The 20,390-nt window shown below is 45.9% G+C and overlaps 1 protein-coding gene across 4 annotated transcripts; it reads left to right on the forward strand.

The window, feature by feature from the left end:
- Positions 1–1,545: 1,545 nt before the first annotated feature.
- On the forward strand, positions 1,546–19,727 carry prkcha (protein kinase C, eta, a). 4 transcript variants are annotated; one of them, XM_047048290.1, is made up of 15 exons: positions 1,546–2,367; positions 3,044–3,109; positions 5,632–5,695; positions 7,558–7,711; positions 7,852–7,886; positions 8,655–8,737; positions 9,494–9,623; positions 9,752–9,885; positions 10,127–10,264; positions 10,576–10,752; positions 12,394–12,548; positions 14,924–15,062; positions 15,681–15,869; positions 18,272–18,418; positions 18,532–19,727. In XM_047048290.1, exons 1-15 carry the CDS (start codon positions 2,020–2,022, stop codon positions 18,679–18,681), a joined length of 2,109 nt encoding a protein of 702 aa, XP_046904246.1. In that variant the 5' UTR covers positions 1,546–2,019; the 3' UTR covers positions 18,682–19,727. The 4 variants fall into 4 exon arrangements, with proteins under 4 accessions (XP_046904246.1, XP_046904254.1, XP_046904263.1 ...); XM_047048298.1 differs by having other exon boundaries at positions 1,547–2,367; positions 10,579–10,752; XM_047048307.1 differs by lacking the exon at positions 3,044–3,109 and having other exon boundaries at positions 1,547–2,367.
- The last annotated feature ends 663 nt before the right edge of the window (positions 19,728–20,390 follow it).

Consider the following 20,390-nt stretch of genomic DNA (forward strand, 5'->3'; position numbering starts at 1 on the left):
GCTTCAGAAGAAATACCTCTGTCATGATGAAGAATTGGGAAAAGAAGCATTTTACATGTATACTACAATTGTTGTACGGCGATGAGATCATCGAAGGAATTTAGTAGTCCTATCCTGCCCTCTGCTGGCAAGACTTCAACAATCACAGTAAACTCTATTTAATGTCCAAACATAGATATACTGAACATATTAATGCACTAAATTAGTTACTGTCCTCCTAATTGACCATTTGGATCATCATAATAAAAGAAAGACAGGGAAATGTATCTTTTCTTTGTGTATATATATTCCTTCCTTGTCTGAAGTTACCAGACGCCAACATTGTACATTTTGTGTTTCAGGTTGTATTTTTTTGTGTTACTTTGTTCTGTGTATTATTGTTTGTTTACTGTCTGTCAGTATATGGGACTGCAATATGGTATGTGTGATTGAAAAAAGGGAATACAAATGAGATAAACATAAGTCTTCTATCTCCTATTCATTTATCCACGCTCTTCTTTTATAAGGGCAGGTTAAAGCTGTTATTTATAGGACAGACCATATCCAGGGGATGTGTCAGAACCATGTTAAAAGCTTTGGCTTTTATCACCACTTCTATACACTGGGATCTGTAGTTTGAATTCAAACCAGGTGGGGATGGAGAGGAGGTTTGCTGACATTTGGCAGAAGTGGGGTGAGAGGTCAAGTCTAACACTAATAACGTCAAGACTTTGATCGTGGCATTTATGGATGGACTAAACCCTGCCAACAGCACACCACTGAGATGGTGAAGGAGGTCTGAGAGAGAGAGAGACAAAGATAGAGAGAGAGAGAGAGAGAGAGAGAGAGAGAGAGAGAGAGAGAGAGAGAGAGGGGGGGGGGAGACAAGACAGAGAGAGAGAGGGGGGTAGAGAGAGAGGGGGGGGGTGGGGAGAGAGGGGGCGGGGGGAGAAAGAGAGACAGAGAGACACAAACACACAGAGAAAGAGATTCACTTCAGATTGAAGAGGGTCTTTTCACTGACCCTCTCCAAGGTTAAGCATTAAGTGTGTGTGTGTCAGAAAGAAATACTGAGAGGAGAGGGAGGGTCAAGGAGAATGGAAGGGGGGGGGGGGGGGAATGGCCATTATTGCATAGGTGATTTACAGCTATTTATATTATTTTGTCTGATGACTAGATTTGGTTTGATCAGTAAATTAATCAATGATTTAATATTTTGAATCTTAATATCAAGAAGGAACTGCATAGGCTATTATCTTTCATCTTTCATGTACAAACATCCTGCAAAGCCGGTAAACCCCAGCCCAGGTTAATTCGTTGATACATTCTGACAAAATCACTGATCTGATGGCAGGACTAACATTCACAGATATATTTTTGTGTCTTAATGAACAGAATATCTTTGCAACAGAATAGGGTACATGCTTAAGTTCAAATAGAATCAGGTTGTATGACGCCACATCGCCCGGTTTTATCCTCCAAAACCCCACATGGTGGCGCTATTTCCTTATCTGTTGGCTAAGCAAAGGTAAATCGTTATACCTGCATGCGCATAGCAGTGCACTACGGTCTTGAGATTTTAAAACAAAATTATATAACATTTTAACACGATTGATTGACTCACCATGTCTTGACAAGACAACGCATAGGCTATCTAAACTTAGCTGTCACGGATCAGATTAACACACGTGGGAAAGTCTTTGGGAAATATCTGACTAATTCGAAATCTTTTACTTCCTTTTTTTTTAAACGAACATGCACAGTGCTTCCTTGAAGAGAAGTTGTTCACAAGTGTGCAGTTACTTTGCGACAGTCGTAGCAGACCAGCTGCTCGCTGTATGAGGGACTTGACAGTCGCTCCAAAACCAGAACGTAGGCTACACATCGCCTGCAAATGGACAGCATGAATTCTCACGGACACAAGATTGGACTCCAAAACATTGATTTATGCTACTTCTAGTATATTGTTGTTATAAATATAGATATTTTTTATGTTGATAATTTTTTTGGTTTGTTGTGTGTCATCTTTTACGCAAAAAAATGAAGTTCAACGGGTATTTGAAACTCAGAATTGGAGAGGCCGTGGACCTCAAACCCACTAAGTTCTCTCTTCGCCACTCAATCATTTTTAACAAGCCGCCTGCCACACTAGACCCTTACATTGTGATAAAAGTGGACGAATTCAAGATTGGGCAAACCCATACAAAGCAAAAAACCAACATGCCAACCTACAACGAAGAGTTCTCCCTCAATGTTAACGATGGGAAACTAATAGAGCTGGCTGTCTTTCACGACGCTCCTATAGGATACGATGACTTTGTTGCAAACTGTACTATCCAGTTCGAAGACTTGATTAAAACTTCCAACACGGAGACTTTCGAGGGATGGGTAAGTAGGCTTTGCACGAAAATCCTATGCACTGTGGGAGCGTGTAGAGAAAGAACTACCTGTCAGTTTACAATAATCAATTTCCCCCCAGAAATAGAAAATATTCCGATCCATGACATCACTTGTCTGTCACTGGTCATTATATCTCACCCTTCACCTCTGGTCTATAAATCCATCGATAATATTAGTCACTTAACCTACAACGGACTCAATTGTTTTTACCCTCGAGCAGGGTACTGTTACCGTTGGATATTACATTTGAAGAGACAGAACAGCAGACAGGTCCAAGCACACACCTCCGCTACTAGAATAGCTGTGACGTTCCTGCACAAAGATAGAAGCAAGTGCTCCCGAAACCACTAAACATTGTCTACAGACCTGTGACTTCTCTAGAAAAACAAGCTTCTAATGCTTTATCTCTAGCTCATCTATACGTTTCATGAAATAAGAGGTGAAACAATACGATAGAAAGAGAATAACAAGGTGGTGTTTTTTTCCTCTGTGACCACATAGGTACCTCCCTATGAGCTTGTCTGCCCAGTAGTCAAAGTACACTGTTAACCAACCCAATCCAGAGTGAAAGACAGATTACACAGTAACAGTCTTGGAAATAGACTTTCTATGGGTTGAGTAAATGACTGTGACCAGTAAGTGACTTTAGTCCTTGTGTTCACAGCCTTTTTCTGAGGGCATGCAATCTTACTCTGCAAGGGATTTCGCCAGGCTGGAATCCCATTCTACAGTACGTCTCTGGAGGGCAAAAACCTACTCTCAGAGTTTCATCTCTCAGGTTTACTTTCGGTTGTGTTGAGGAAGAAACGGCTAATGTCTACAGGGAGTAACCTGAACCTTTTCAGGCCCTGGGTTTGGCAGAACGAGTATCGAGACATGCCCGTTCTCTCTGCACCTGTACCCATAATTACCTTATGCTCGTGTTTGACTTAAAACCACTGTCTCTCTCTCTCTCTCTCTCTCTCTCTCTCTCTCTCTCTCTCTCTCTCTCTTTGTCTTTAGTAAACCAATATACTTCCACGTGTTTAGGTAAAGTTCCTGCACGTGTCACGTCAGCCACAGAGTATGGAAATCAACGAGAGACTTGTTTCAGCCTGCTTGCACAGATTGACCCTCACATACACACGTCGCTTCCTAGACAGCCTGCATGCATACGTGCACCAGCACGGTTAGCTTGCACTCCTCGGTCATACATGCTGGGGGTTTGTGTGGATCTGAACGGTGGAGGTGCTTGCGTTAGCTCTTCAGGTGAAGCCCTGCGGTGGGTGCTGTGGGCTCCCAGGCAGAGACACGAGGGAGACACAGGTCTCCACATGCCCACATAACTGCTCCGGATACTTTTTCACTGTCTGACTGAAGCTGACTTCCAAGTCTCTTCCCAACACCTCTCAGGTTAGCAGGCTGTGTTGACTCACAGCCACACTGTAAACAACGACGTGAACTCTCTCCCCTTGGCTATGTCACTTGTCTCTGTCTCTGTCTCTCTCTCTCTCTCTCTCTCTCTCTCTCTCTCTCTCTCTCTCTCTCTGTCTCTCCGTGTGTCTCTCTGACTCTCTCTCCCCCCCTCTCCCTCTCTCGCTCTTTGATTAGATGACCCTGGGGAGGCCTGTCTGAGGTACACACCTGCTTCTTTTAAGGAGCAGCTACAGTTGGGAGTCCATGACAGGCTGTTTTGGCTGATGTGTTCTCGTGCAGGCCTTCAGAAGGTTCGAGTGACCTCGTAGAACGCCTCTACTGACCCCACTGTAGCTCAGCAAAACTAGCATCAACGCTTCTCTAACGCTTCTCCGACCGCAAGACAGCGGGAGCAAGCAGCTCAGAATAGCACAAGACACTCATAGCTGTTGTGTGTCAGGGGCTATGTGGTTCAGTCGCTTGTGCTGCCCACCCACACCATCCCCTTTGCGGGACACTTTCCACTGCCACACATACGCTACCCTAATTATGTACATGCAGTGTAGTGTGTTGTTAGTGACCTAAAGCAGATATTACTGTATCGGTTCACTCTCGCAGTTGGGTTTTTCACACCCCTCCTCCCCTTCTAGAAGAAGAAAGACACTTCCTTTGTCACTGTATCCCTCTCAGTCAGCTCTGTTGGTTTCTGCTTTTTTCCATTTGAATGTTTAATATTTATCTTGTCATGTCAGCATCCAAGCCAGATTTGGAATTGAACTGAAGTCATCTTACTCATATTTCGGGCTGTCTTTAGACACGAGCAGAGAGAGAGGGTATGAGGGAACTGGTTATGGAGAAAGAGAGAGAGCTATGGACATTATAATGGTAAAAGAATGAGGTTGCTGTGGTTTGTACAAGTTAATAGGTGTGGAATATATGACATTGTATGAAGATGAATCTCTGGCCTTTGATTTAGTGAGGTGGCATGATGATGGAGGGAGAGATGACCCAACAGATGCAGCAAACTCCTTTTCTAGCCCTGACCAGTCTGACGAGCTGAATGATCGGGTGACAATTGAATGATGTCATTAGAGTTGTGGGATCCCAACTTTCCATTTGGTTATTTGTGAGACATCGATGTTTCTGTCAGTTGGGCTTACCACATTCTCCATTTGGTGGTTACAGTGAAGCATCAAATACGGTGGATTCCTTTCATTATCTCTCTCTCTGTCTTTTTTAGTTTCCTTTCATTCTCTCTTTTGTTTCCTCTCTCTCTCTGTCTCTCTCTCTATCTCTCTCACTTTGTTTCCTCTCTCTCTTTCTGTTTCCTCTCTCTCTTTCTGTTTCCTCTCTCTCTCTCTCTCTCTCTCTCTCTCTCTCTCTCTCTCTCTCTCTCTCTCTCTCTCTCTCTCTCTCTCTCTCTCTCTCTCTCTCTCTCTCTCTCTGTGTCTCTCTCTCTCTCTCTCTCTCTCTCTCTCTCTCTCTCTCTCTCTCTGTGTCTCTCTCTCTGTGTCTCTCTTGGTCTGTGTCTCTCTCTGTCTCTCTCTATTTCTCTCTCACCCGGACTTTATCTTCCCGTCGGATGTCCGTATTTGTGTTTGACTTCTCCACTTCTGTGTATGAGGAGTCATCTCCAGCGAGGCATGGTGACATCAAGCCGACTCAACCAGCCAGACCAGCTCTCCATTCTGTCTGGCGTGTTTCAGATTCCCCTCGTGTCACACATCCACTGGAGCATTCACAAGCACACACCTACAGATCAGCATCACCTCTCTTTCTGTCTCTGTCTCTGTCTCTCTCTCTCTCTCTCTCTCTCTCTCTCTCTCTCTCTCTCTCTCTCTCTCTCTCTGCGGCTAGGTGGACCTGGAGCCAGAAGGCAAGGTGTTCATCCACATATCGCTCACAGGATCCTTCATCGATGGTAAGGCCCCAACGCATGTCACTGTTCACATGCACACGCTCCATCATGCCCAGGCTGCTGGGTCAGTACCCCAACCACCCGTGCCACCGTCCTCAGCCTTCAGCACTAGTCTCCTGCTCTCTCTGTACTCTCGGACAGCCCGCCATTGTTCTGCCCCTAGTAATGTCCATCTGATGTCTAATAAGACCCACAATGCACCTGAGATTACATCAGCCAGAAGCGTCGATGTCTAATACACAATGTCTAATCATTACTGATGTGTGTGTGTATGTGAGTCTAGAGGTTAGATGTGCGTTGTATTAAAGGAATCTGTGGTCACGGTTTTGTCTCTTTTGGAAAATGGGTCATAGCTTGTTTCTGTCACCTTGGGTGTCACGTCCATTGTGGTGTGGCGTGAGTGCTGGTCTCCTCCCGGCTGGGGCTTGGTCTGTCTGGCTCGTACATAACAGCCGTAGTCAGGCCCATTCCTCACCAGCCTCTCTCTTATAAGATCCTCGACCCCATTTTCAACATCCAAAGTTAAAGGCAGGGTAGGTAAAGTTGAGAAGGACTTATTGTCATATTAGCTGAAATAACTTCACATCCTGATAGCAACCAATACATCTTAAGGTTTGACAGGATAATGACATCAATCCGATATCTGTGGGCATCGTAGGACTGTAATACACACAACCAATCATTAAGGTCGGACCTGCACTAATGATAGGACGTCAGTCGGACCAAATGCAATGATTGGACGGGCTACTTGTCTGTCTGTCTACCCGTCTGCCTGTCTGCCTGTCTGTCTGTCTGCCTCCCGCAGTAGTCAGACAGCGAGTTCATATGTGTTGAGGTAGTGTCTTTCAAGGGATATTTTGATTTGAATCCTTTCAAACTCAAGTCAAAATTGCTAGGTTTGCAAAACGTACCTATCCTGCCTTTAAAAAAAAGAAGAGAAAAGGTGAGCTACCGGGGTGCCCCAACATGAATACTTTTTAGTTTCTAAGTGGCAACTGTGTTGTGTCGGAGATGTGTGTTGAAGGGGCGATGAAGAAGCAGGAAGGGGGCTTGGCCTCCCACCTCCATCCTTCAAAATGTCACCCTCAAGTTCCTCTTTTGGTACGCTAGTACAGTTCACTCAAAGGGTTCTGCTCTTTCAGGATTCGCCAGCTGATATTGTTATAGCTGTTATTTCCCCCTGTTTATGTATTTTAGCTGATGCATTTTGCGTCGCTGACCTGCATGGTGCCAGTCTATGTGTTGTGTTTGGTTTTTACACACAGCCTTCAGTGTTTTTTTGTGGCTGGATGAAGATAGCACACAAGGCAAGTCGCATGACTAAACTTGACCTTTACCTGCTGTGAGGTGATGAGGGTAGCTCAACCGGGAACTACTAAACAATGTAGTCTAGGCTATCAGGCGTGCAGACAGTGCTTTTGGTGGGTTATCAAGGCTACCTGATCACCAGGCCTGGGTGTAATCTCCCATCTGTGTGCTGTTCTCAGGGGGCGGAGGAGCCCTACAGACCAGTTTCCGCTCTGTCTGTGGTTTTCAGCGCTTCGCGTAGCCCCTCGCATGCTGCTAGCACATTTCAACTGTGCTGTAGAAACATACAGAATATGTGCAGCCTTGCTATGTTTAAGTAGCATTCCCTCTTACACATTACAAACACTCACTCACTCACTCACTCACTCACACTCACAGAAAGACACACATTTTCTGATAACTTAACAATGTTGAAAAGATTAGAAGTGCAGCTGTATTGTCATGCATGCGTGTGTTTGTGGAGCCGCTGTGACTTCACCGTGTCCTCTCCGTGTCCTCTCCGTGTCCCGTGTCCTTTCTGTGTTCCCTGCGTCCTCTTCGTGTCCCCTGGTTCCCAGACGACGCCACCGCGAAGGAGAAGCCCTACAAGCAGTTCACCAGGGAGCGCCAGGGTGCGGTGAGACGGAGGATCCACCAGGTCAACGGACACAAGTTCATGTCCACCTTCTTACGGCAGCCCACCTTCTGCTTTCATTGCAAGGAGTTCATTTGGTGCGGCGCACACACACACAGACACACACACACACCATGTACAGTATATTTATACACACGCACTCCGTGTTTTAGATTAGTGTGTTGGTGAAGACTATAATGTGTATGTAAATAATATAAATAAATGCTTTCTCTTTTAGGGGGGTGTTTGGAAAGCAGGGCTACCAGTGTCAAGGTCAGTTACCTTAAAACTCCAACCATCCTCCCCCTCCTCCTCTCCTCTCACTGTCTTCTCCTCATCTCCTCTCACTCTCTTCCTTTGCTCATCTCCTCTCTCTTCCTCTCCTCTCACTCTCTTCCTCTCCTCTCTCTTCCTCTCCTCTCTTTTCCTCTCCTCTCTCTTCCTCTCCTCTCTCTTCCTCTCCTCTCACCTTTCTTCCTCTCCTTTCTCTCCTCCCACTCTTCTCCTACGTTTGACTGGTTTAGCACTCTTTGTCTCTCCCCCCCCCCCCATTCTCTTCTTTTTGTCACTATGTTTCTTGTTTCTCACTGTGCGACCACAAGCCCCTGTTCAGACAGGAAGTCGTAGCCCTACCTCAACCGCGACAGAGCAGTGTTCACACGCCCTGGCCTTGTCTCTAATAGACGTGTTCTCCCATGTTCCTCAGCCTGGCCGCCACTTCACAGTCACTCACATTTACATTTAATCATTTAGCAGACTCTCTTATCCAGAGCGACTTACAGTAAGTACAGGAACAGTCCCCTGAGGCAAGTAGTGAAGTGTCTTTCCCAAGGACACAACTTCATTTGGCACGGCCGTTGAATCAAACCGGCAACCTTCTGATTGATAGTCCCTAACCGCTCAGCCATCTGACCCCCACTTACCTTCGACACATTGAAAACACACTTAACCTCAACCCCAAGTCACACACTCTCTAGGGGGTGGCGATGGAAAGAATGTTTGTTATTAGGATTGTTGATGTTTGTCCTTTTCTTTCTCCAGTGTGCACCTGTGTGGTGCACAAGCGCTGTCACCAGCATGTTGTGACAGAGTGTCCTCGGATGAAGAAGCCGGCCAAGGAACCGGTGAGGGCACTTAGGCATGAGCACTGTGGCGTCAAACAGCATTTACCCTTACACTGACATACACTTAACATAACACTACAGTACATTTCTGCTCTGACATATAGGCCTGCAATTTTTGAATTATTATAGTGCATTTCCCATTTGGAAGTGTAAAAGACTGTTCAAAACAAGTCAAACGACAGTACAAATAGTTAAAGTATTTAAACTATGTCATAGCCCCGCCTTTTTCAGATACTTAAGAGATGGGCAGATCATCCGTTGTGGAGTGTTGTATTCTCTGAACAGTGGCGACAGCAGTCTGTCTAGTCATATGGGCCTAGTCACACATGCAGGGCAAACTGATGTGTATCAAGAACAACAGGAACCATGTATGGGTTCCTGTTTGTGTCAATGTGTTCAACCAGGCAGAACTATGTGTTCCATTTGCCATGTGTGTGTGGGTGTGTGTGTGTATAATGTAGAGACTGAAATACACACGGGCATAGAGACTGGTCTGCAGGCTACTGTTTACTAAATCTAGGCTCCTTGCTGAATGCAGCACTGAAGCAATTATAGTTTTATAAACATAGCTGTCACAGAAGTATTAAGTGATCACTGAAGAGAAATAGGAACTAACCATTTTGACACAAGTCAGAACAACCTGTTCCTCTTAACATTGAAAGGCCCTGTGTGTAATCATGGATGCCCCCTGCTGGCCACAGGGTGTTAAACACTCATCTGTTGCTGACCGCAGCTCTTTTCCTCTCTCACACCCAGACCATCAACCAAGGCTTCAGCATCAATGTGCCTCACAAGTTCAACATCCACAACTACAAGTCTCCCACCTTCTGTGACCACTGTGGTTCTCTCCTGTGGGGCCTGGTCAAACAGGGACTGCATTGCAAGAGTATACTGCTTTTATTTGTTTATTATTATTAAGTCAAAGTCTTGTAGTGTTCGGCTCATGTTCTGTCACAGGACGGGCACTCTACAGTAGGTGTCTAAGCAGAGCTCGTTATCTGTGTTTCTCTCAAGTCTGTAAGATGAACGTCCACATCCGCTGCAAGGGCAACGTGGCTCCCAGCTGTGGGGTGAACAGTGTGGAGCTGGCCAACAAGCTGGCGGAGATGGGTCTGCAGGCCGGGGGGATGTCCAAACGCAACTCCCTGGTAGTGAGACGCGTCAACACACACACACCATCACATACATACACTATCTCACACACACACATCATCAAATACATACACCATCACACACACACCATCACACACACACCATCACACACCATCATACACACACACACATCATCGTATACACACACCGTCACCCCCCCCCCCCCCCCCCCCCCCCCCACACACACACACACACACACAGCTGCTCTGAGGCTTCCCTGTGCTGGGCTGTCTGCAGGCTAACGGTGCGTGCGGGGACCAGGTGCGGGCCTCTTCTGTGAGGAGGGAGAGCACCCAGTCCCAGCAGCACACCAGGAGGCTGGGGATCTCCGACTTCATGTTCCTCCAGGTCCTGGGCAAGGGCAGCTTCGGCAAGGTGAGCTGCACCAGACACAGCACCCATCCCAGACCAGGACTTGGGAATAATCTGAACCAGGGGGCTCAAACCTCCGACTACGTTTTTGCTCTGGCTTCTGTTGTAGCTAACCTGATTCGACACGTCGACCTTGTAATTATTAGATTCAGGTGTGCTTGCTGAGGGTTGGAGTGAAAACCCGCAGGGAGGTAGTTCTCCAGGATCAGGGCGTGGGAACGACTGATCTGGACCTAAACAGTTGGCTAATACGTGTGCGTGTCTGTGTGTACTTGTGTCTGTGTGTGTTTATCTGCTTGTGTGTGTTCTTCCTGGAGGTGATGCTGGCGCGGATGAGCGGGGGGGAGCGGGTGTTTGCTGTGAAGGTGCTGAAGAAGGACATCATCCTGCAGGACGATGATGTGGAGTCTACCATGACTGAGAAGAGGGTGCTGTCTCTGGCCAGCTGCCACCCCTACCTCACACAGCTGCACTGCTGTTTCCAGACCCCGGTAACACTCACACACACACAAACACTCTCACACACACACACACTCACACCCTCGCTCACACACATACACTCACACCCTCGCTCACACACACACACACACTCACACACACTCACACACACCCTCGCTCACACACACACACACTCACACACACTCACACACACACACACCCTCACTCACACACACACACACACCCTCGCTCACACACACACACACACCCTCGCTCACACCCTCGCTGACACCCTCGCTCGCTCACACACACACACTCACACCCTCGCTCACACACACACACACTCACACCCTCGCTCACACACACACACACACACTAACACCCTCGCTCACACACACACACACACACACTCACACCCTCGCTCACACACACACACACACTTGGGGTGGGTGTGGATCAGAAGGTTGAGAGGGTCATCCACTGATTGCAGGGTTGGTCGTTTGGTCCCTGGCTTGAGTTCAGGTAAAAAAGCGCTCGATAAAGCGCTCATCCTCACACATGTAACATATTTACATTTTACATTTAGTCATTTAGCAGACGCTCTTATCCAGAGCGACTTACAGTAAGTACACGGACATTCCCCCCGAGGCAAGTAGGGTGAAGTGCCTTGCCCAAGGACACAACGTCATTTGACACGGCCGGGAATCGAACTGGCAACCTTCAGATTACTAGCCCGATTACTAGCACGATTCTCTAACCGCTCAGCCACCTAACATATCCACACGTTGAGAATCCCAGCTCCCATGTCAGACCCACCTGCTGCAAAACACATACTGTCCTGTTGGTGGCAGCAGGCCCATGATGTCAGGCTCCCTGAATGGCAGGCTAGAGAGCGTGAGTCAGAGAGAATGAGTCTCACGTCACAGTTACTTCCCAGGCCACAGACTAATCGGCTTAGGTAGTTTGGCCTCCCACTGCCCTGTTAAAGTGGATCAAAGCAAAGCCGTGTTGATTGAGACTTCATATATAGACCTTCTACTCTTCCTCCACCGTCTCTCTCCCCTACCATGTCCCTGTGAAGCCCCGTGTCTCACCCACACCCAGACCCTTTGTCTCAGGGTACTCCTGCCTCTCTACAGCCCTGCCTGTTTACCTTCTGGAGGTTTGTTCCTGAGTCATTCTCAGGGTAAACAAGACCTGATCTAACTTGAGACCACACGCACACCACTCTCTCACGCTTTTCTTTTCCTCGTGCCAAAATTGTAAGATTGTGTGGCCAAATACATCCAAACCACTTCTCTGGAAGTGTAAACAAAGCAAATCTCCTAATCTGTGATTTAAGGCCAGATTCTGTACATCAGGCCCTGCCAGATCATCGTATTCTGTACCCATGTTCTGGAACATGAGTTTTCTAGGACCTGTAATGAGAAAAGTGATTTGTGGATCGAAAGCGTGTATTTCTACTCTAGCCTGTACCCAGCGGTGACAGTCGCACATGAATCTGTTATATGTGCTCCTGGAATTTATGAGTAATAAACAACACGTTAGACATCACCCCTGTGTGTCTGGATGTCATGGATGTTAGCATGTCCTCTGTAAGAGTACACAATGTTCCTGTCGAACACGCACACACTTCCCGTGTGTCTGGTACCAGGTAACGAGGGGGGGGGTTCTTTACGTGTCTGTGTTTTCAGGACCGCCTGTTTTTCGTGATGGAGTTTGTGAACGGAGGAGACCTCATGTTCCACATCCAGAAGTCCAGGAAGTTCGAGGAAGGCCGAGCTCGCTTCTACACCGCTGAGATAACCTCAGCTCTGATGTTCCTGCACAGCAAGGGCATCATCTACAGGTACCTCTCTCACACACACACACACACAGACATGTTAGAGCAGTGGTTCTCAACCCTGGTCCTCAGGGACCCCCTGTCCTGCTTGTTTTAGATGTTTCCCTCCTCCAACACACCTGATTCAAATAAAAGGGTCGTTATCTAGCTCTGTAGAAGTCTGGTAACGAACATGCATTTGAATCAGGTGTGTTGGAGCAGGGAAACATCTAAAACAAGCAGGACAGGGGGTCCCTGAGGACAGGGTTGAGAACCACTGTGTTAGAGTACTAAGGATATACTGTGGTGGGCCCACATGACGCAGAGCACTAGCTTGCCTTCTGCTGTGAACAGCAGGCTGTGTGGTTTCACTCCACTCTGCTGTTGAATGCATTGCATTATCCATGGTCGGATGCCCAAACTCGTACCTATGAGCTATACCAAGGTGACAGAGTCCCGCAGGATGAGTGAGAACGTGTGGTCCCTAGATGGTGCTTTGTACGGTGCCCTTATTGTCTTACTGTGCTGGAAAACACATTGAAATCTCTGCCAAAGTCCACAATGATAAAGGGACATCATGTGAGACTGGGTAAATGTTGAGTTATAATTAGAAAGCCCTTCCATGGTAGCCCCACATACATAGCATGACTGCTAACCACATGTGACTGTCACGGCCGATATACTCCAGCCCTGAAATAGTCCTGAACTTTGACTCAAATCTCTGTAGACATGACAGTATACCTACTTACCATAAGGCCACATATGTAGTCCAAGTACTTGTTTTCTCAAAACTTTATCTGTACAAATTCTACGAGGGGAGGATGGGGGAGACTGACCACCATTTTAACAACGACTGTTTCTCTATCAGCACTTCCTACACTACATTTCATAATTATAATGATTAATTTAGCAGATTCACACATCCGATTTAACCGACGAAACATTGAACGTGCGATCTCTTGATCTGCAGCCGGACGTCCTCAAACTGAGCTTCACCCTCTCATTTAAAGGAAGCTCCTATTTCCACTTATGACCTAATGCTGGGATGCAACAGGTTTCAACTCTCAACTAATCAATGCTCCGAGTCGTCATGTTACTCTCGGCCCTGCCAATTAGGAGACAGTCATTGTGAAGGTTAAGGACAGGCTTCCAGGTGTCTGGTGTCTCACCACACCCTGACCTACTTCTGAGAGATGAAAGACCTCTGTCAGAGCAGCTGACGTAGTATCGCTGTGGCAGGCGAAGACTGTCGAAACCACCTTGGTGAAAACTGGGTATTTGGTAACTCCTAAACACAATGAAACCTCAATAAGAGGAATGTGGTTTGAATCCATCTGAGGTCATTTCCTGTCTGTCTACTCCAGGCTCTCTCTCAAGCTGTCCCATCAAGAAGTTAAGATGAAAAAAGCCTAACAATTTAAACAAGGAAAAACACAACACCATGTTTTCACCTGTAAAGACTAATGACCTTAATGCTGTCTGATGTGTGTCAAAATGATGTGAATTACTCATACACACGACATGGGTTCCACCCTGATCGAACCTTAGGAGAGCGGTGTCACTCAGCTTGGCATGTCTTACAGTATGAAATAAAGGCACAATGAGGAACTTAGTCACTATTTGTCATTTAACTGGAAGAGAGCAAACCACCTTGTGTGTTGGTCTGTTTCTGCATGCTTGTCTACTTGCAGTGATGCAATCACTTGTATTGTGTCTCAACACCACACAGAGCTTTTATTGGCAGGACACACCTTGGTGACCGCATAATCCCATATTGGTCCCCCAATCTTAGATAAGCATTTACAAGGCTGGTTAATCTGTCTGTCTGATTACCAGAGGGACTGAATGGAGGAGTTAGCCAGACTGACAAGGGCCCAATTTCTAACACAGGAATTTATTTTTGAATTTTCACATGAACTTGTTGTAAATATTTGTTTTCTTAGTGACTGTGCAAAATTCTTACCAGTACAAGAGTGATCAGAACTGTAGAGTTCTAACACTAAGATTTGGTTAGTGGATCGGCTTGAAATCCTCCATGAATTTCCTTTTTTGACAGGTAAATATTGACTGTTTTGCACAAGCCCAGTCCCTCGCTACTTGAGTTCAGTTATGGGAATATGACAGACTGGTCTGGGCTGCAAGTGATCAGTCCGTCTCTTTGGTTAGGCCCTACAGAACTGTTGACTGTTGTAGTCGCCACTTTCTCTAGACAGGAAATATCTGGCCACAACAGAAAGGTGTGAAGCAAGTACTTCTCCTCACGCCTGTCAAACGATTCTCAGAACTCGTAAAAAATGTAGTTCCTCTTGATGTTAGCGACGTTAGTGGTCAGTAGGTTCCTCCTTGTTAAGCTTAGAGCAGCTGTGTGTGTGTGTCTAATGTGTGTGTTCTCCCCCCCCCAGAGATCTGAAGCTGGACAATGTGCTCCTTGATAAAGATGGACACTGTAAACTGGCAGATTTTGGCATGTGCAAGGAGGGCATGCTTGATGGTGTGGCCACGGGTACATTCTGTGGCACACCTGATTACATAGCTCCAGAGGTGAGAGAAATACTCATGTTTTTATTATGCAATATAATTTTTAATCGATCTCATCCAACTGCCAGTTATCCCACAATTAAGCCTCTCTGTGCTCCAAGATGGCATTTTACCTCAGAAACATTTAGGAAGATCCTTCCTTCAGTGAGTCGATGATGGGTCAAATGAGTTCACATTCTGAAGTATCACGCCACCTCTACAAACACAGTGACCACAGCTCATTTCTCCAGACTCTCTCAGAGTAGCATACCTATGTTGATCTGGCCAGCATTCATCTTGTTTGAGCTCTGTTTGCAGAGTCCCATCTGACTCAGTGAGGATGTCTGTGAACCTCTTTTACAGCACACACACAGACAGGTCTTCTTTGTCAAGTGAATTACATATTTTCGGTTCTCTTCTAAATGTGTGTGCTTGCACATTTCTGAATATATATTCATGGCTTGGTGGCTGACTTCAACTCAGTCTAGCCCACTGTTGAACAGCTAAATCAACAGCCTGACCAACTGGTCTTGGAGCTCTGTGGACAGTGCCAAAATACAGATCCAATATCCGCTGTGAGCTAACATAAGATCACTGCTTTACAGGGAAATGTGTCATTTGATATCAATTGTGAATTCTCAGATCCTTCAGGAGTTGCTGTACGGGCCATCCGTTGATTGGTGGGCTCTCGGCGTGCTCCTCTACGAAATGTTGTCAGGCCACGCCCCCTTCGAGGCAGAGAACGAGGACGACCTGTTTGAGTCCATCCTGAATGAGGAGATCATCTACGCATCTTGGCTAAGTGTCGATGCTGTGAACATCCTGAAAGCTGTGAGTTCATCCCCTATATTGAGTCTGTCTAAAGTTCATACTAAGTCCTAGATAACGCACCATAAAGTAACACGAACCAGTACACAACAAGAAGGTTTGAAGATCGTTCCATGTTCCACGGTCTTTGACTTTTTATTGTGTGTAAATTCCTTCTGGGGGTTTTCACAGGTTGTTTTGTAAGATTGGGATTGGAATAAACATCACTGGGCATGTTACATAAGTACTTTTGAGCGTCAGCCAGCTTCTGTTCAACTGTTCTTAACAGCATACATCTGCATTTCAGGATGAGATGGGTCAACTAGGTGGTTTGTTCCCATGCAAGTACATTTACATTTTACATTAGTCATTTAGCAGACGCTCTTATCCAGAGCGACTTACAGTAATCACAGGGACATTCCCTCCGAGGCAAGTAGGGTGAAGTGCCTTGCCCAAGGACACAACGTCATTTGGCACGGCGGGGAATCGATCCGGCAACCTTAGGATTACTAGTCCGACTCCCTCACCGCTCAGCCATCTGACTTTAAAGTACTACTAGCCATCAGCCACCACTGACTGCCATAACATGCTGTACTACAATAGACTGGTGGCATGAGGATGTACAGCAGATCCAGCACATACAGGATAGAGGGGAGTTTGGTGTTGCTAAGCAGGATAGAAAATCCCAGGCCGTGCTGTGTGCATGCAGAGGGACAGGCTGATGTACACAGCTTGGTCAGACAGCTGTTGGGCCTGTGCTCTTACATAACTATTTTAAGACATGCTCTGCTGACCAGCTCGAGTCACAGAATAGGCTATAAATACAGACTCCTCCCCACATCCTCTTATCTCCCCCCCAGTATTGTTACTCTCACATGTTTCAGGAAACATAGGTCAGGGTTTAACCCTTGGTTTGCTTCTAGGTTGTTAGGTAATGACAGTGATGTCACATCCCAAGGCTCTCGTGTGGAGATGGTTTAACATGTTGCATTGTTTACTGCTTCTCCACAAAAAGCCTGATGCATGTTAGATTCATTCAGTATTCGTTCATAGTAATTTGTTCTTCGGTTGATATGAATTGTTTTATGGTTGGCAGGTGCTGTCCAGGTAGACAGCCTTTTTGATAAGCAAATGACTGTGTGACTGCATGTGTGTGTGTGACATGAGTGAGTGAGGCTGTTGCTGTGTCATGTTTCACCGTGGACAGTTACAACCTTAATCCTGCCAGAAGAGGTGGCAAGGCCTCAATGGAATCATGGAAAAAAAGATGTCAACTCAAGCAGGATCGCCACGTTTCAGCTTTGTGGTCGGGAGAGGTAGAGGAAATTATATAGTGGATTTTCTCTTGCCTCATGAACTGGATGAACCTGTTTCAGTGGGTGTCCTGCATATCTAAGGCAGGATAGGTACATTTTGCGAACCTAGCAATTTTAGCTCGAGAAAGCGACAGGCAGTGTAGCGACAATTTACCTTCAGCGACCAAAAATTGTATCTGACGACAAATCTGACGGCTTTTCGTTACTTTGGCAATCTCCGTTTTTGATTAAGAACAGCAGAAAAACAACTAATTGTACTTCTGTTGACTCGCACCCCAACCCCCCCCCCCCCCCCCCCCCCCCCCCCATATGTCGCATATGTGATTGTTTAACTCGCATTGTAGAGGGTTGTTTTACTGTCAGACTGTCATTACTATCAGGATGTTGAGTTTATTCAGCAAATTTGACAGTCCTTGTCAACAACATTACCTTTCACTTCCCTCTTGTCTTTGCTATTGACCATCTCTTGGCTTCTTTCTGTGTTCTCTTTGACTATAAAACCACAACACGATTCACAGCAAAGTGGAATGGCGTTGCTTTGACCTCAATAAGCTTGATGTTTAATCTGAAGGTGGACTGGCTACTGAATCTGGCCTAATTTATCCAGAAAAAGGGACCCTGTAATTTGTTATTGCTGACTGAATGTCAATGAAAGCCTAAAGGCATGTTCAGACTGCTCAGCTAAGAGAAAACAGTACGACACACATTCATTTGTCTCCCTGGAATCACCCTCCAGGTAGTCTGGAGACACAGGTTTTAATTTCGTTTTGGCTTAACGTTCAGGCCTTTCTCACCCGCCAACATTGTGTATTGATCTGAGAGAAAAATGTTCATGATTTCAGTCTGGGAAATGGTGTGTTTGTTTTTCTGACTCGCATTGCCAGAAAAACCCATAGCAACCATCCTCACACCCATAGCAACCAAATAATACCCTAGCTTTGCTTTTTTGGTGTTAATACATGTGGGATGTAACATCCAGGCCCACCAACCAACCATTGCCACATCTCATGAGTGTGAGCAGAATGAAACAATATAGACCTTCTAAAAATACATTAGTTATACGTGGTATGAATCTTGGTAAATAATCTGATACTTTTGCTGTCTCTTCAGTTCCTGACCAAGAACCCTGCCCGGCGTTTGGGCTGCGTGGCTGCAGAGGGGGGGGAGGACGCCGTGACTTCCCACGCCTTCTTCAGCGACATCGACTGGGAGAAGCTGAACCGCAGAGAGCTGGAACCCCCTTTCAAACCCCGGATCGTGAGTAACCCTCACCTGGAATATGCAGGTTATAGACCCACGGGCTGAGACGTATAGGAGGAGAACCCCTTCCTGGAGGATGTTGTTTGTAAACCCATTGTGTCTTCTTCCAGAAAACATCTGAAGATGTCAACAACTTTGACCCAGATTTCACCCAGGAGGAGCCCACCCTCACCCCCATCGACGAGCCCCTCATACCCTCCATTAACCAGGAAGATTTCCAGGACTTTTCCTTCACCTCTCCGGAGCTGCTTGAAGACTAAGGGGGTCCTCTGTGTGACACGTGAACCCCACTGGCCCCCTCCAGTCCTCCCCTGCCAGATCCCTTTTTCCTGCTACGGCCCATGTGACCTTTATCTGACCTCCAGCTAACTTTCTGTGTCTTTACGTCTATTTTGAGTGACTTCCTGCCCATTTCAGAGACAAATGACTAGGGATGGAAATGATATGGACTTAGAACATAAAACAGCAACACCTGCAGCTCTGACGAAGAATAGGGTATTCCACCGTATGAGAATTGTTCACTGACTTCAGCACTTCGTGTCTGTAAATGGAGCGTATTAAACAAGTACACCCAGCTTGGACATGTCAAATGAACAGGTTGGCATTGCCAGAAGGTAACTGAATCCTTACACCTCCTCAGACGAGTTGGAGAGATGACAAAGAGGAGGATCATCTAATTGAGTTATTCCCTTCCCTGTTTCCACTTCAACAACAGGATGTGTTTTTTCCTCAGTGTTTTTACAGAATGTTACAACTGTATGAAGAAGCAGTCCCCTGCTTCTCATGCACCCAATATGATTTTAGCTTTTAGGAACTTTGGAATGAATATAAGCACTTTTTGAAAATGCGTTTTGAAATGTTTCGCATGAGTTATTTGATTGTGGCTGAGTATAATGTGGCTGCAATGTTATTGTTAAGTCAATACAAAGTGTCTGAATGACGGGTTCTCATAGTGAGTACTGTCAGTATTTACCAGAACAGTTAAGCAGTAGGTTCGAGTCCTGGAAACACTGCAGAGAGAGAAAGAGAGAGTGTTTGTGAAATAGTTTCTCAGTGATGTGGTTGTCACTCTTCTCTAAAGATCCAAAAATACACACACAAACACACATATAGAAAATGTCTGCTTTGCTTAGCATTTTATCACTGAATTTGTTCATTTTACACTTATTTAATCTAAAAAATGCCAGTTTTCTCTGGGTCATAAGTCCCTCATATGAAACAAGCTGACAAACCATATGAAGGTATGCCGCAACATTTCAATCGAACTGAGTCAAGAAATTGAGAAATAATAAAGTGTTGTATCTTGCTAAGACTTCTTGCTGTCGTCACGGGTGAGAAGGAGATAAACAGGAAACCACACAGCGTCAACGGCAGACCTTCTTGATGTACTCCGGAAGTTACAGAAAGGGGATATTACAACTTGTTGTAAGCGCCTCCGGACTTTGCCAAGTATGCCGACAATGACCCACTGGATGAAGAATCGATACCTCAGCGGTTGGTAGATGTGGTGAATATGCCCTGAATATAATCCTAACCCTATATGCCCTGAATATGATCCTAACCCCATATGCCCTGAATATAATCCTAACCCTATATGCCCTGAATATGATCCTAACCCCATATGCCCTGAATATAACCCTATATTCCCTGGACCTGTGCACAACCTTGACTGCAATAATACACTGTAATCAGATGGAAACAGTTAGACGGGAATTCTAAGTCTCCTCTAAATTCTCTATTTACTATGATGTAGAATTTTCTAGTTGACATTAATGACCTAAAATGAATATACAGTATGTGTGTATCTCAAATGGGATACAACGTGCAAGGGTCATTAGTTGAGGTCTACTTAAACGTCAGTTCAGAGTTTAAATAGGTGCTCTGATCTTTGGGCATTAGAGCAGTGTACTAATGTACTAATCTGGTTTAATCTTGCTTTAACTAACATGGAAGCCTTGTGCAATGTGAG

This window comes from Hypomesus transpacificus, chromosome 3 (assembly GCF_021917145.1).
Source record: "Hypomesus transpacificus isolate Combined female chromosome 3, fHypTra1, whole genome shotgun sequence".
NCBI classification, from domain to species: domain Eukaryota; kingdom Metazoa; phylum Chordata; class Actinopteri; order Osmeriformes; family Osmeridae; genus Hypomesus; species Hypomesus transpacificus.

Excerpts from the sequence above, each read along its gene's own strand:
- prkcha (XM_047048290.1), top strand. The coding sequence starts at position 2,020 with ATGAAGTTCAACGGGTATTTGAAACTCAGAATTGGAGAGGCCGTGGAC. Across the intron at positions 7,712-7,851 it reads CATTGCAAGGAGTTCATTTG|GGGGGTGTTTGGAAAGCAGG; the intron begins GTGCGGCGCACA and ends TTTCTCTTTTAG. Across the intron at positions 9,624-9,751 it reads ACAGGGACTGCATTGCAAGA|TCTGTAAGATGAACGTCCAC; the intron begins GTATACTGCTTT and ends GTTTCTCTCAAG.